Genomic DNA, 14,311 nt, shown 5'->3' on the forward strand with positions numbered 1-14,311 from the left:
CTGGCCTCTAAAAGCTGATATTTACTGAGTATTTACATTTTTGACTAGAAGCATCAACACTACCCTCCTTGATCCTAGGGAGAGCAGACACAGGAAGTCTCTACACTCTCATGTTTCTTTTCCAGGTACCTGGAATACAACCGAGGTCTGGGGATACTCATTAAATAAGAGGTAGATGGGAAAGGTCCTGTGTCTCAAACACCAGGAAGATCTGGCAAAGTATGGAAACCTGCCCATGGCAAGCTATGGAAGGGAGTATCTCATTCACATGCAAAATAAACTATGGTTCCCTTCCACAGGGGATGCAGGACTGTGAATAATAGGATGTATTTAGGGAAATGTTCTTCCCTGAAGTTGGAATCCAGACTGCATTATTTCAAAGAACTAATATTTGAGTTATGTGCACTTTATCCAGTAATTACCTGGAGTTCACACCAGTAGATGGCAATCTCAAGGTCACTAAACTTAAGAGAGTTAGCCCAACTTTTCACCTTTTGGTTAGATTTTAAATGGTACAATACAATCCTGCAGAAGGCCCCAGAAGAACTGACCTAGACTCTGCAATGCAGACCTAAGGAGATATTCTGCTGGTGTGAGGTATGAGAACTGCCTGATAGAAAAAGGAGCTTCCCCAAAGCAAGAGTAAAGATTAACCTGTTTAGGTTTAAAGGGAGACACTTTCTCAGAGCAGGAAAGCTAAGGAAACGGGGTAAAGATAGTAACTGGAAAGTGTCCACAAAGGACGCCTCTGGAAAAGCTTAAGGTTTCTTTATACTTTTTTAAAAAAATTATGGCATGATGTAAAACTTACCATTTTGATTCCAGTGCCACTCATGCTTTAGCAGTTACCATCCCTCAGTAAAACGTGGCACACTGAGATCATGCAATCTGCTCCACTAACACCCTCCTATGAAGGAAGGAGAGGGCTGGCCCAGAGGCAATAAGAGGATGTTCTCTTTTCCAAATAGATTAGAGGACGTTGACTTTTGAGTGGTAGACAACTGGTGCTTGGGTTAGATGTGCAGTAGCTCATGTAGTCCTCATAAGAATTTCTTAATAAAATACTCAAATTTAATCCCCATTTTCCAAACCAGAAAATGGAAGAATAGAGAGTTTATACAACTTAGGAAGTGGTTGAGCAGAGATTCCAACTCATGTCTGGGATTCTAGAATCTGTGCTCTTAATGGCTGCAACTAAGCTTCTCAATTCAGTGTGCAAAGGCATTGCTGGTAATGGGTTATAGATATGCCGAGCTGTTGAGGGCCCTCCTACCCCAGCCACTACCAATCACAGAGAGGCTCTTGACTTTTCCTCAGTTTCTTAAGGTATCTATCAGCATGAGCAATGTTGACAAGTGTCAAAGGGGCAAGCTGAGAAGCTCTGCATGAAGGGTTCTTGCCATCCATCTCTGGAGGCTCTGGGACATCCAGTCCCTTGTCCCACTCCAACCTGGGAAGAATTTCATGTAGCTCTTTATAGATAGACTAGAAGGATCCTTACCTTTTCTGTCCCTTAGAATCTCTGGTTCTAGAGAGTCTTGGCCCTGCAGTTGCCCGGAGCCCACCTCGTCGAAACTCTGCCATACTTGGTGCATCAGTGTTGAAATTTCCCGACTGAGTTCTTCGGATTCTACATGGAGAGGAATCCATGGAGATTGTTAGGGATAACCTGAGCACATAAAGGCAGTATAACTGCTCCTTTGCAGGTAGGGCCATGTAGTCCAGACTCAGGGCAGTGCTATCTCCTCCTGCCTCCCCAGAAATCAAAGATAATGACCTATGACAGTTCCTTCACTGGGCTTGCATCTCACTTCTAAGCCTGGGATGGGCCACTTCCCATGGGTGTCAAATTATAGGTTGCTGCCTGGTAGGAGACTTCAGTCTCATTTCATAGACTATGTCACTTGGGCCAGCAAGAACTCAGCTTTCTGTCTTCAAAGATTCTTCCCAAAGAAGGAAGACCCCAGTCCCATCTGTGCCTCTCCCAAAGTCCATGCAGGATAAGTTGAAAAGAATATCATTAGGATGTGTGTGATGGACAGATGCCCAGAATGAATGACATGTGTAAGGACACTGGCTATATTTAATGGATACCTTTCATGTATATCTCCCCTTCTCTGGGCCCTGAAAAAATAACTCCAATCCTCTCTGTACATGACTGCTCCATTTTAACTGCTGTTTCAGTGTCTGATGGACCAGGTACTTAGGTAGACTGTTTATTGAGTCAAGAAGAAAATTAATTTCAAGCAATATGATTATAATCATCAACACCAACTTACTTTCCCCAGAATTTCTTGATTCCTTTGGGGCTCCGTTTACCATCTGGTGTCAGGGGGGACTGGGGGCTTGACTCAGTACCCGATGAGGTGGAGGAGAGTTCGTTGGCTATGGCAGGATTTTCCCAACTGCTTTCTGTGTCTCCTGAGGTTGAAAAGATGGAATGATATGTGAATCAGATAGAGGAATGATCTTTGGATCCCTCTTCCCCAAGCCTGGGCATCCTATTTGGAGTCCATAAGGCTACCCAGCTCTGCAGAGCTCTGCACCAGCATCCCAGAGGCCAGTAGGGCTCAGGCACACTCCAGACTTTCCCATTAAGGATTAGTGAGCTCAATGTTTCAAATCTGAGTGAGCTAATGTCATCAAATTTTAAAGGTTGGGCCCAAGTTTTTGTGGATTATTCAACAAGGACCATGTTTTCTTTTCAGAGGGAAATGCAGGCATGCAGGCAGGAGGGGCCATGGCTAAACATTTGGGGTGGTGGTAGTAGGATTGGTAAATGGGAAGCAAAAGCATTCTCACTCTTCATCTCACCTGGTACAGGTACAGTACCTAATACAGGGGCACTGACACTCCGGCCACGATCTCCAGCCAACCAAGAAGCAGAGAAGCCACATGAAGAAACAAAGAGAGGCCAAAGTCCAACCCAACAGAGTTATAGGGAAGCAAAGAAATAAACGAGTGTAATCAAGCAAGAGAGAAAAACTCAAAAAGAAAAATAATCCCATGAAGAAGAATGGGGTCAGTGGTGACTGAGCTTAGCCTACAGGGTCAGTACACTGAAAGAAGGCGTCAAATGAGGGGCCAAATGCCAGGTACCATTTCTTAGCAGTCTGAGGTGTTTATCTACATGTGGAGAAAGGGAGAGAGAACAGTAGTGACTAAATAACCTGGGTCACATGAAGCTCTTACACAGGTGTCAAAGGTCACTCAGTCAGACTAGAATGTTCTGAAGCTACTGTGAGTCCAGTCTGAATGTCACTGGACACACTCATTTAAAGGTTTATCTAGAGCTCCTGTTGCCCACAGCAGAACTGGCCTTCATGACCCAGCACACAGGCTGGCTTAGAGAACAGTTGAGCAGAGGAGTCAGAGGAAGGGAAAACTCTATTAGGACTAGAATATTCCCTCCTGGTTCCATGAAATCTGCTGGTGCTATTGGGGGAAGATGACCTATTTTGGATAAAAAGTAGTGAAGACCTCATGATGTAAGAACCTAACCTCCAAAAGGATACCTGTGGGATGACATCTTTGCCCAGTGACCCCTGACTTCATTTGCCTAAAGAAATGCTCTCACTTGGAAGAGTGTATACTATAATCCTGCTGGGAGGCTACAGATAAGGCAGAGAAAGGAGAGAAAGACCAGGAGATCAGAGGAAGGAAGGGTTGACGGGCAGGAAGGGTGAAAGGGTATCTAAGAGGATGGGAAAGGAGGAATCATGGGAAGGACAGGCAGGGAATAAAGAGAGGAGGAACAGAAGAATACAGGAAAATGGGGTAATTATAATTAGAAAGAACAGAGTACATATACTGGTTGGGTTTCCTTGGATGCTGGTTTTTACCTGAAGAAAAAGCTTGCCCAAGCAGGGAGCTACAAAAATGGGATTATTGTGAGGTACAATGTGCACCAGCACCCACCCCCAACATTCTCAACCATGGGCTGCAATGGCAGACACAGGGATCTTGTACAATTATTGGAAGTGCCAAAGACATTGCTCTAGCATCTACTAGACCAAGGGCTGGACACTCACTCAGCCTTAGCAGGTTGCTTCCTGCAGTGTCAGGCTGGGAGGTGGCAGGAGTAGATTTAGCTACTTCACCATTGGGCGTGGATCCTGAAAGTTTCCCAGGTAACGTAGGGTATTTCTGTTCCACCAGGAAAGAGCTGTCCTATTGGAGGGAAAGAGAGAAGGAGAGATGTTTAATTAGTCCTGAGACTCAAACTAAAACCCAGTTAGGAAATCCTTGGATACCCAAACAATTCTGTTCTCCAAGAGTTCATTGAACTTGATTTAAAAACAAAACAAAACAAAACAAAACAAAAAACCCTCAAAGATCATTTAGCCTAGTTAGCCTAGGTAGGAAAGGGGACTAGAGTTCTGAGAAAGGGAAAAATCTGCCCACACAGTGAGACAGGACTAGAGTCAAGTCCAATTCAGGAATGACTACTATTGCCTACGAGCAAAAAGTAGACATGTCTTATGAAGGGAGACTTTGCCACTTGGCCTAGTGTTTCTAAGTTTAATGAATTAATAGCCATGAATTAGTCTTTGAGTTCTTCAAATACACAAGCCAGAATTCTCTACCTAGTATGTTATCTCATACATAGATATGAGGTATATATCATATATACTTATCTCATACACACACACAAATATGTATGTGTGTGTTATGTGTACACATAAAAATCTTTCTCTCTATATATATACATACACACATATATATTTGATATGTATATATGTATATATATATGGTCTGGGTTTACCTATTCTCCCCAGACCTGCTTTCCTGCAGGCAGTAAAGATGTGCTTTTCCTGAGTAGGACCCTCATTCAGACCAGGTCAGGGCAAATTTCTTCAGGGGTTTAGCCAAGTGCTTAAGTTATGTGGATCATGGCTTAAAGAAAGCTATGCTGTAGCAGGAATTTTAGAATTTAAATTTGAAGCAGAAGAAAAATGTCTGTTTTGCAATAATAGTTCTTTTGGAAAACATCATGCTAAGGCAAATTAAGGAGGTATGCACATACTCAGGGAGATGACAACAGGAAATGGGCCAGACGACTATATGCCAACACAGAGTTCCCTTGGAAATTTAGGATTATTGTCTAAGGTACATTGTCTGAGGCATGGCTTTGGTGCAATGGACCCTGTGCTTGAACCCTGGCCATATAAAAAGACCCAAAGAAGCAAGTTGATTAAAGAGGAAGAATAGCATTAATTTGACCAAGAAATATATAATGGCCCTTAAATCTGCAAACTTGGAGGAAACAGTAAATGCATTTCAAGAGCAAGAATAAAAGAGAAGAGAAATAACAGCAATGTTGTTGAGAGAAACAACAGTAGATCACTTGATTGGACCAAGAAGAAAAGTTACAGGAAAGACAAGACGGATTGTGAAACTGGCAAGTCAGGACAATAATGGGAGACCACTGTGACTGAGACCTCTTTGCGATTTCATTCAGCTACAAGTCAAGTGTTCGATATATTTCTGAATTCAGTTTGTTTATAAATGCATATCCTAGAAATGCAGTTCATTTATTGAATATAGAAAATAACTTCCTATAATTAAGTTCAGAAAGGGAGAGGTGGAGACTAAATTGTTAAAGAATTCTGAAAGAACTGGTTAGTGAGTAGAAGTAATTAGAACTTCAAGAGATGAAGACCATGAGGTTTTCAAACTCCTCATGACCCAGGAGGTGGAAGTTTGACATGATCAGACATGTGGACAAGAGCAACAGTTTCCCAGTGCTAGTTCAAGCACAGGCTACTTCACTCTTGCAAAAACAACAAGAATTTCCAGGTTCCTCTCTGCCCATGTGAATCAGACCCTTTGGAGCACACCCCAGGAGTCTGTATTTTTAACAAGCGTCTCAGATCATTCTGCTACACAGTCAGATACTAGAACTTCTGACCGTGGGAAGGTCGTTTTCAGAGTTCAGAAAACTGAAGGACCTGACTCCAAGTTCCATATTACACAGGGAGTAAAGGAGGGGGAAGGGTTCTCTAACAGATTTTTGTCAGTCTCATCACACAAGCTCCCCCAAGACAGGGCAGAGATGGCCAAGCACAAGAACTCTGATGTGGGCCACCAGTAGAATTTCCTGAGGAGCTGAGATGCAAAGAGAACATGCACCTGATCCTAGGATAGGGCTCCAGACCTGTAAGAAAGACAGTACAAGGAACCAAGGACAATGGAAAGGGCTCTCTGAGCTCTGTTCAGGCTAAGAAGAAAAACTGCCAAGAACCATTAGTTGCTGGGAAAAGCCATGCAATGTCAACATAGGACGCAGAGAAGACAGGACTGCTTGAGCCCAGTTCTGTTCTCCTGTCTCCAAGAAGAATAACCCTGGCTACCATGAAATGGAAACCCCAGAAGAAGAGCAGCACAGAACCTATTACCCAGCTGCTTTGATTAGAACAGAAAAGCAGCCTGCCAGAGGTGAGAGAGCCCACAGTATTGAGTCAGGCTGACTCAGGCAAAGTTCTTTCTCTTTAACCTCTCAGAACCTCTGTTCTGTCATTTCTAAATAGGGAACACCAATTCCTTCCTCTAGTCTGCTGTGAAATGACACATGCACAGTGTTTAGTGCACAGAGCACAACATAAGCAGAAGTGCTGAAATATACATACTGAGTCCTAGGGGGACAGCAGTTGAGAAGAGCAGACCCTAGATCAAGGAAGGCACAGGTCAGACGACATCTAGAATATCAAGCTCAAGTCTGACCCAGGACACAATTTAAAGAATCCACTGAGAAACTAACGCTTTAAGGCTGGTGATCCATACACATGGGAAGAGGACGTTCAGCCCTGAGAACAGAACATAAGGGGACTGAGGGACTTAATTTTAGAACTATGAGTAGTAGCAGAGACTGAATCATCCCACTGGAGAGTCAGATCAGGGGATGCACATTCTGGTGAAGCTCAGCAGGCATATCTAACAGAGCTTGAAAAGAATATAAGAAGTGTCATGATTTAATGACCTCTCAGTCACAGAAAGCAAGGGTCTGGCACCAAGGGTAGGGGATGCTGTAGAAAGATTACTGCACCTGTGGAACAGTCCTGGGGAGGATATGGGGTGTGTGTGTGTGTGTGTGTGTGTGTAAAAAGGTGTCCATGTTGAACTAATTGAGACAACACAAGATTGCAGTTATGGTCAAAGTCATATAAGAATCAAACTTTTAATCTGGAGTATGCTCTCTTCATAAGCAATCCCCCATCACACATATTTCTCAGTTATTAAATCAGTGTCTTAAAGTTTGAGCTGGCAACCCAGCTCTATTTCCAAAGGTGCAGGTGATTACTTACACATGTCCTTTAGAAACATCTGTGAATGACCTCCATGAAGCTGAAGAGGCAAGGGGGACTGCTGGGTGAAAAGTACCATACAGTAGTCTCTAAAGGAAGGCTTTCAATTTGTCAAGGGACTATACAAAGCCTGGGCACAAGGCTGAGACAAGGAAGCAGGTAGAAAACTTCTGCTCTATGGTTCAGATGGCCCAAGAAATGGCTGCCAAATTGTAGCACTGACTGATAGAAATACGAAAGTAGAGAGAAGCCTCTCATCTAGACAAAAAGAAGTGTAGAAAGATCTTCCTCTTACACTGAGTTAAGAGAACAGAGATATTCCATTCTATCACACTGGTAGGAAAATATAAAATGACCCTTTCAGGTTGAAGTACATGTGCAGTAAGGCCCCATGTCTCATATGAAAGGCAAAGGAGAGTAATGTACAATACATTCTCCCATATGATGTTATAAATAATGGGTGGGGGTGGATGAAATCATGCTAATTATATGAAGCTTCACTTCATCAAGGGCCCAATACTTGTGTGTACCAACCTGGAAACATAATCATCTTTCAAAACAGGTTTCTTAGGAGGAAATAAATTCCAATGAAATTTTTAAATGTGATGCATTCATTAAAGGGAAGCTAAGTGTACTTCATTGTTTTTTGTTTTGTTTTGTTTTGCTGCACTGGAAACAAACCCAGGGCCTCAATGTACTAGCCAAATGCTCACCACTGAGCTGATGCCCAGCTCTACTCTTGAGTTTTTCAACCATGACATATCAGCACATAAAGGACGAGAGTTGTCATGCTCTTCTGTGTATTAAGATCACAGCATTCCCTGCCCAGTGACTAAGTCTAGAATGCCAATGAACATTAGTTTCTATAAAATGGTTAGTTTTCTATCTTTCTATAAAAGACTAGTTTCTATAAAATAGAGTCTATAAAATGGAGGTGATAATAACTTCTATTCACAGATAATACTGGTGAAATCTCATCATACACCTGGGTGCACATAAAAGTAAATTGGGAGGAGGAAGTTTTGTCTTTCTTGTAGTCCTCTTACCCCTATGGTAACATATTTTAAGGTTACAAAAACCATAACTTGTTACAACACTCTGCAAACAGTTCAACAACAAAAAGGTGATAGTAACATGAAGTTAATGTACCTTGGGTTCTACTGCCAGGGAGAGCTGCTTCCCATTGACACACTATGGAGTAACAAAATGGATTTCAATTATATGGAGAAAAACAAATCTGTGTTAGTCACAAAAAAGTGAGGCCTATCCACCTGCTTATATCTGGAAGGCTCTTCCCCTCCCCCATCTTCATGCCAGGTAATCACCATCTCTGCCAGGAAATGAGGTCCCTGTCCAACCCTGTGGACAGACACCTGGGACACTGCTAGCAATCTGATCAGGGAATTGAGAGGCATATGGCCATGGGAGCAAAGCCACTAGAAGAGCCCATAGCTCCTGCCAACTCCAGCTTTTATGGGTCTCCATTGTGTCACCCGGGAGGCTGACACTGCTGGAGCCAGGAGAGAACGTGCAGCATGGGCTCGCTGGAGGCTCAATCAGGGCATGATTCCTTGTTCTGTAATGACTAAGTGAAAGAGGCTGTGATCTTCCAGCACAGGTGTCACCCACAAGGTCAAAAGCTACCCTCAAGTAGGGGGCCATAAAGCCCTCCTTATTTTTCTAGATTTTTTTAAAAAGTTGCTTCTTGAATCTTTTAATAATCCCAAACTTTACTCTGAGGATCATTTCCTTTATCCATATTACTTGATTCAAAATTTATGCAATGATCCCGAGTCCTGGGAGATAGAACCTGTATTCAAGATCTTCTCTGGCTTGATCTGATTCTTGGCTCTGACCTTACTTCCTCCTATTCCCCACCATTCCCCAAAGCCTGCCTGTGCACCCATCAGCCTCTAACCCAGCCTTTGCCCACTGTTCTTTTACCCACTCTAGCTAGCCTTCCCTGACTTATCTCTAGGATGGCTTGGGCTACACCTGACAGATTTTCTCAAATGTTCTTGTAATTCTGCTTCCCCAGCAAAAGCCTCTCCAAGGTAGGGACCAGGACCCGCCTGCATATCCCAGCTCTGTGCTAGGCCCAAAGTAACTTGGTAATCTTTATGAATAGATTGATGAGCTGACCTTATCCACAGATTCACTTCTCAAATCTTCCAGACTACAGGAGAGCTTTTTCTGAGCCCTTGGAAAAACACAAAATGAACAAAATAGTTACAAGAGAAAGAGAAACATGGTGTCATTCATACAGAAGGCATTCTAAATGCTTAACTAGTATTCTCTCTTGGGCTCAAAGTAAAGGGCAGGAAGAAGAACCGCCTTTCACAACAGCCAACATGTAAGATGAGACTGGCCACCTTGGGAGACAGCCTGTTGGTGAGGGACATGACAGCACCACTAAGTCCCAATAAAAAGTCCTTCATGTTGCTCAGTTAGAAGACACTTAACTCTACTGCATCCATGGGAAGTAACTACTGTGTTATCTGTGTAACTATTCTGTGTTCATAAAGAAGACTAATGTCTGCAGAGTCAACACACAGGAAAAGTACTAATGCTGACTTGTTTGTGAGTCTAAGAGTAATCCAGGGAGGAAGAAGTTGGTTCCTCCTTAGAATAGAGACAATTGCTCCAAACCACTACCTGCTAAGATCCTCCAACACTCTGCTCTGGCCCTCTATATCCTAAGCAGTCTGTTCAGAGGAATGTTGTTTTCATAGAGGCTACTCTGCAGAGAAGGGCACCAAATGGTTAGAAAAAGAGTCAATGCCACCAGTGATCACAAAGGTAACCATGTGCCAAGTCTTCTTGGCAGTTATATTTCTCAGTTAATAGATATGTCAATTTTTCTTTATACATTGTGTCTTGTAAGTCCAGTCAGTGTGAGTTCCTCATTGTTATGAGTGAACTCTCATAAACTAAATCTCTAATTCTATAAAACTTAGGACTGGGCCAATCACACTCTCTGATATTGCTATTTTGCTCTGGGGCTAATGCTTCAGATTCTCTACAAGTTGGACTCTGAGAATAAAGACTGGAATCTGGAGGCTCAGCACTATTCTGGGAAATCCTTTGATGCTTATGGTTTTCCCCAGACATGTTGGCTGAAAGAGCCTATTCATGGTGGTGAAACCTCCATACCTCACAGAGACTAAGCTCAGAAACATGTTCTAAAGAACTGAAATGGGGATACAGAAATGGGTTAATTTCAGAAGAAGCCAGTCAGGTGGTAGCCAATGACCCTATAGTGTAGTTTATAAGTACTTTATCACCAAAGTAATTGGACCAACTTGCCTGTGGGGAGAAATGTACCCCCTCATAGTGCCTGGTGGTCAAAGGACTAGATTCACCCCACGAATGCTAAGGACATGTCAAAGGGGATGATGGAAATGACAGACACATATCATGGGACACACTCAGCTCCAAGGAGCCACTGGAGAGCATGGGTGAGTAGTAGTCACCTCTCCACTGAGGATCCAACCCCTGGCCTGCTCTTCTCTCAGTGGCAATGATCTAGACTCTCAGCCATGGGAAGGGAAGCCCCTCTGTGACCAGGAGAGGCAGCCCTGGTTGGTGCCCCCTGACAACTGAAGGATGCATGTGCCCAGAATTGTGGCTATGATCACCACACATGGCCAGTTATCCTCCACTTGAGGACTGCCAAGAAGGGCTGAGAGCAGGGCTCCAGAAAGATGTTCAAGCTTCCTACCTGGTTTCCAGTGATTTCTGTGGCAAAGGAGGTGGCCCCACTGTGGGAGAGCTGCATCTTGGAGGCATCTGCATCAAAACAGGGTTACCATAGAGCTGAGTTACTATTTGAGGATTATCTTTTCTCCTTATTTGAGGATACCTTTGGGGAGTGACATTTCCATCACTGGGTATAGCCATGGTGGATATAGCAAGATGGATGCCTTGTTCTTTCAATATACCATGAAGGCAGGCATGTCAATCCATCCTGGTCAGTGCTTTTCCACTCTAAACCCCAGGTCTTAGATAAAGTTCACATTCTAGCAGTAGAGTCCTTGGACCTGAGTCCCTGGGCTATGCTACTCCAGTCCTTTCTAAGGTTGGCTCTTCAGCTCTCTTTTCATTTGGTAAGTCACTACACATACTTTCAAAAACATTCCATTTCAGCTGAGGTTAGCCAGAGTCAAATTCTGCCCCCAATGAGAGAACCCTAATGATACGGTCACACTGCAAACACTGGCAACACTGATGGCCCTATGTATGGGGTAAGCATGTTCCAGATCTGAGAGCTACGTAGTAAATAAACGAGGATAAAAGCAATGCCACCCATCCTTATGGCACTGACCCTGAAAACATACAATGGGGAACAGAGGACATGGTGGGGCTCCCTCTGGCTGGTAGAAATGTTGAGAGGGCTTCAGAAAGGAGAACACTTGAGGCAGATCTTGAGATGTGAGAATGGGTTCTCTCAGCCATGGGAAGGGAAGCCCCTCTGTGATCAAGAGAGGTAAGTCTGGTTGGAGTCCCCTGACAACAGAAGGATGCATGTACCCAGAAAAGGCATCTCGGGGGGATCAATGTGAACTAATGGTGGTACAAGAACACATTCCTGTGTCTTCAGTATTGAGCTAACCATAAAGACCACCTCTTCCCTAGAGCACAGGGTCATTTTAGTCTACTACAGGAAGAACCCTGATATTATAGCATAGTTGTTAAAAGTCTGAGTTTTGTAGTCAGATAGACCTGGGTTCAAGTCCAGGTTCTGCCATATACTTGCAGCATGCCCTGGAGTATATTATTGACCTCTCTGATCCACAGCTTTATCACAATAAAATAAGGATACCACTGGAGTATCATGAGGAGGAAATAAAGTGAGAAATATACAGTGACTACACAGAGATATTAATCAAGGCTTGATTACTGCTGTTTTTAATTACTGCCAATGTGGGGGTGCTTCCTTGGCTCAATGATGGGGTTATTGGATCACAATTTGATCTTCCCTTAATTAAAAAGATTGATCTGGACTGCTAAAATCTTTTTTCAGTTTGACCATTCTGGAAGTTCATGAAACTTGTGGCCCTTAAGCTGAAGTCCTTTCTCCACCTGAGATGAATATGCATGAGTTTATTTGTTTATATATATTTAGCCTAGGTTCAGGGGGATTCATACAATAGAGCCAAATTTCAAACCAAAGAGAAGAAAAATCTGTGTGGATGTTATAGGTACTGAAGGGGCTATCTGTGCAGCAGGAATTTTCCACTTTACAAGTTGCAGTTATCTCTCTAAATGAGCAAGATGCATTCATTCATTCAACATATTCGTTGAATTCTACTAGGTATCAGACATTATCGCAGATCCTAGAGAAACAGTAGTAAATAAAACATCACTTTTGGTCTATGCTTACATTCTAGAGAGGAAAGACAAAAGCAAACAAGGAACCCAATTAAAAAGGAAAATTCTCATCCTTAAAAATTCCAGCACCCACTATGCTACCCACAATGAGAACACGGGCCAGAGCCTTGGCCCTTGCTCCCCTTCAACCTCTCCCTAAGGCCTGAGGCCTATTCCATTGATTTAGTTAGTCACCGGTTAAGATGTACACTGGACAGGTACCTGACCAGATCCTCCTCCAAGCTAAGGGCAAGCTCCTAGGGCTGCTAAAACCCCACATCACAGATGGAAACATGGTACCTCTTGTTTAAATATTTCTTCAGGGCTTTTATTTGCAGTGTTCCACTTTCTGAAACTTCCCTCCAGTTCTTCTTCATTGATGGAGAGAGTTCTCTCTGAAGGCCCTGGAAGCATTAAGGCAGGAAGTATTAAGGTAGACTACTACTGTATGAATTGTTCAGAAGCTTATAATTGTACCACAAAACCCCAACATCATTTTGCCTTCGTTAAGTAAAAGTAATAAAATAAAAGGGACATTATGAGTGTTATTTGGAAGATTTTTCAGAGTATCTGAGCAAAGGCTGTTGTGAGGGTCATTTCAAGGTCAAAGTTCACTCCCAGAACAAAGGTAAAACATCCCTGTCTCTAGCTTTCTTATTTTTCACCTGGGGCAATCAGGTCCTGAGGGTGAGTTGGACTAAGATCCCAAAGGATTAGAGAAGAGAAGTCTGTAACATTTGTGTGGGGGCTGGAAGATGCCCTTACAGTTACTAGTTAGCCACAATCCTGGCAGAGGTGTGGTTTCTTCTCAAGAAGAGACAGAAGCAGAAATTCCTGAATGTCTTTCAAAACAACCCTTTCTTGTGAAACAGTTGCTTTTGCAGGATCTGTGATGGGGGCCCAGGTCAATGGCATGAGTGACAAGGCAGTCAGCCTAGTGTATGCTACACTGTACCTGTAAGAACACAAATATGTCTGCACATCATAGCAGTCTTGGTGGCAAATATGAAACACACAGCTCTCCAGTAATTTTCTGTGGCACCCAGGCACCTGGTGATGCATGGAAGACTCCAAGCTGCCCTCTGAGGAACTAGCTCTAGGTTCTCTAACAGGAAGACAAACTCTAATCTCCAATGGGAATACTGATTTCTGATCCAGGTTTTTCTCCCTTCTAAGGGGTATTCTGACATGATGCATGGAACATAGTCTAAGGGTAAATTCCCAAGTAAAAAAGTTGAAGGCTTTATTTTCTTGATGATCTGCATAGTCCCTGGAAATTATGAGCTGACCATTATTTAATAACATTTTTTGGAAATCAACATCTGCCACTTTCCCACCATCCAAGAAAGTCCAAAAAGCTTTGTTCTCCAGTAGATCTTCTCCAATTGGAGGTAAAGAATCATCTGGCAGATTTACCCCTGAATTTGACATAGCAGATAAAATATCGTTCAGGGAAAATGGAAGACTTGCTCTTGTTCTTACCTTGAGTTGCCATCACGATCTCCTTCACCCTTCGGTACTGATTCAAGAGCCCCGTGAGCTCCTCTATCCGACGGTCCTGCCATCAGGCAAAAGATTTAGATTAGAACCACCACTGGTACCTCAGGTGATTTCATTTGGGGGCCCAGTTATATTCT

At 43.1% G+C, this 14,311-nt stretch overlaps 1 protein-coding gene across 24 annotated transcripts in view; it reads right to left on the reverse strand.

The window, feature by feature from the left end:
* PPFIBP2 (PPFIA binding protein 2) overlaps nucleotides 1-14,311 on the reverse strand; it is a 153,065-nt gene that overhangs the window by 17,138 nt on the left and 121,616 nt on the right. For 14 of the 24 annotated variants that reach the window (XM_079105709.1, XM_079105724.1, XM_079105714.1 and 11 more), the window contains 9 exons: nucleotides 14,157-14,232; nucleotides 12,975-13,078; nucleotides 11,026-11,093; nucleotides 9,447-9,504; nucleotides 8,454-8,495; nucleotides 4,032-4,170; nucleotides 2,815-2,865; nucleotides 2,280-2,421; nucleotides 1,502-1,630 (listed from right to left, as the gene is read on the reverse strand). In XM_079105709.1, coding sequence (XP_078961835.1) covers nucleotides 1,502-1,630; nucleotides 2,280-2,421; nucleotides 2,815-2,865; nucleotides 4,032-4,170; nucleotides 8,454-8,495; nucleotides 9,447-9,504; nucleotides 11,026-11,093; nucleotides 12,975-13,078; nucleotides 14,157-14,232 — 809 coding nt within the window. The remainder of the gene's footprint in view (nucleotides 1-1,501; nucleotides 1,631-2,279; nucleotides 2,422-2,814; nucleotides 2,866-4,031; nucleotides 4,171-8,453; nucleotides 8,496-9,446; nucleotides 9,505-11,025; nucleotides 11,094-12,974; nucleotides 13,079-14,156; nucleotides 14,233-14,311) is intronic. The other 10 variants (XM_079105722.1, XM_079105708.1, XM_079105725.1 and 7 more) reach the window with 2 other exon arrangements.

The sequence above is a fragment of the Sciurus vulgaris genome (assembly GCF_902686455.1).
Source record: "Sciurus vulgaris genome assembly, chromosome: 11".
Lineage (NCBI taxonomy): Eukaryota > Metazoa > Chordata > Mammalia > Rodentia > Sciuridae > Sciurus > Sciurus vulgaris.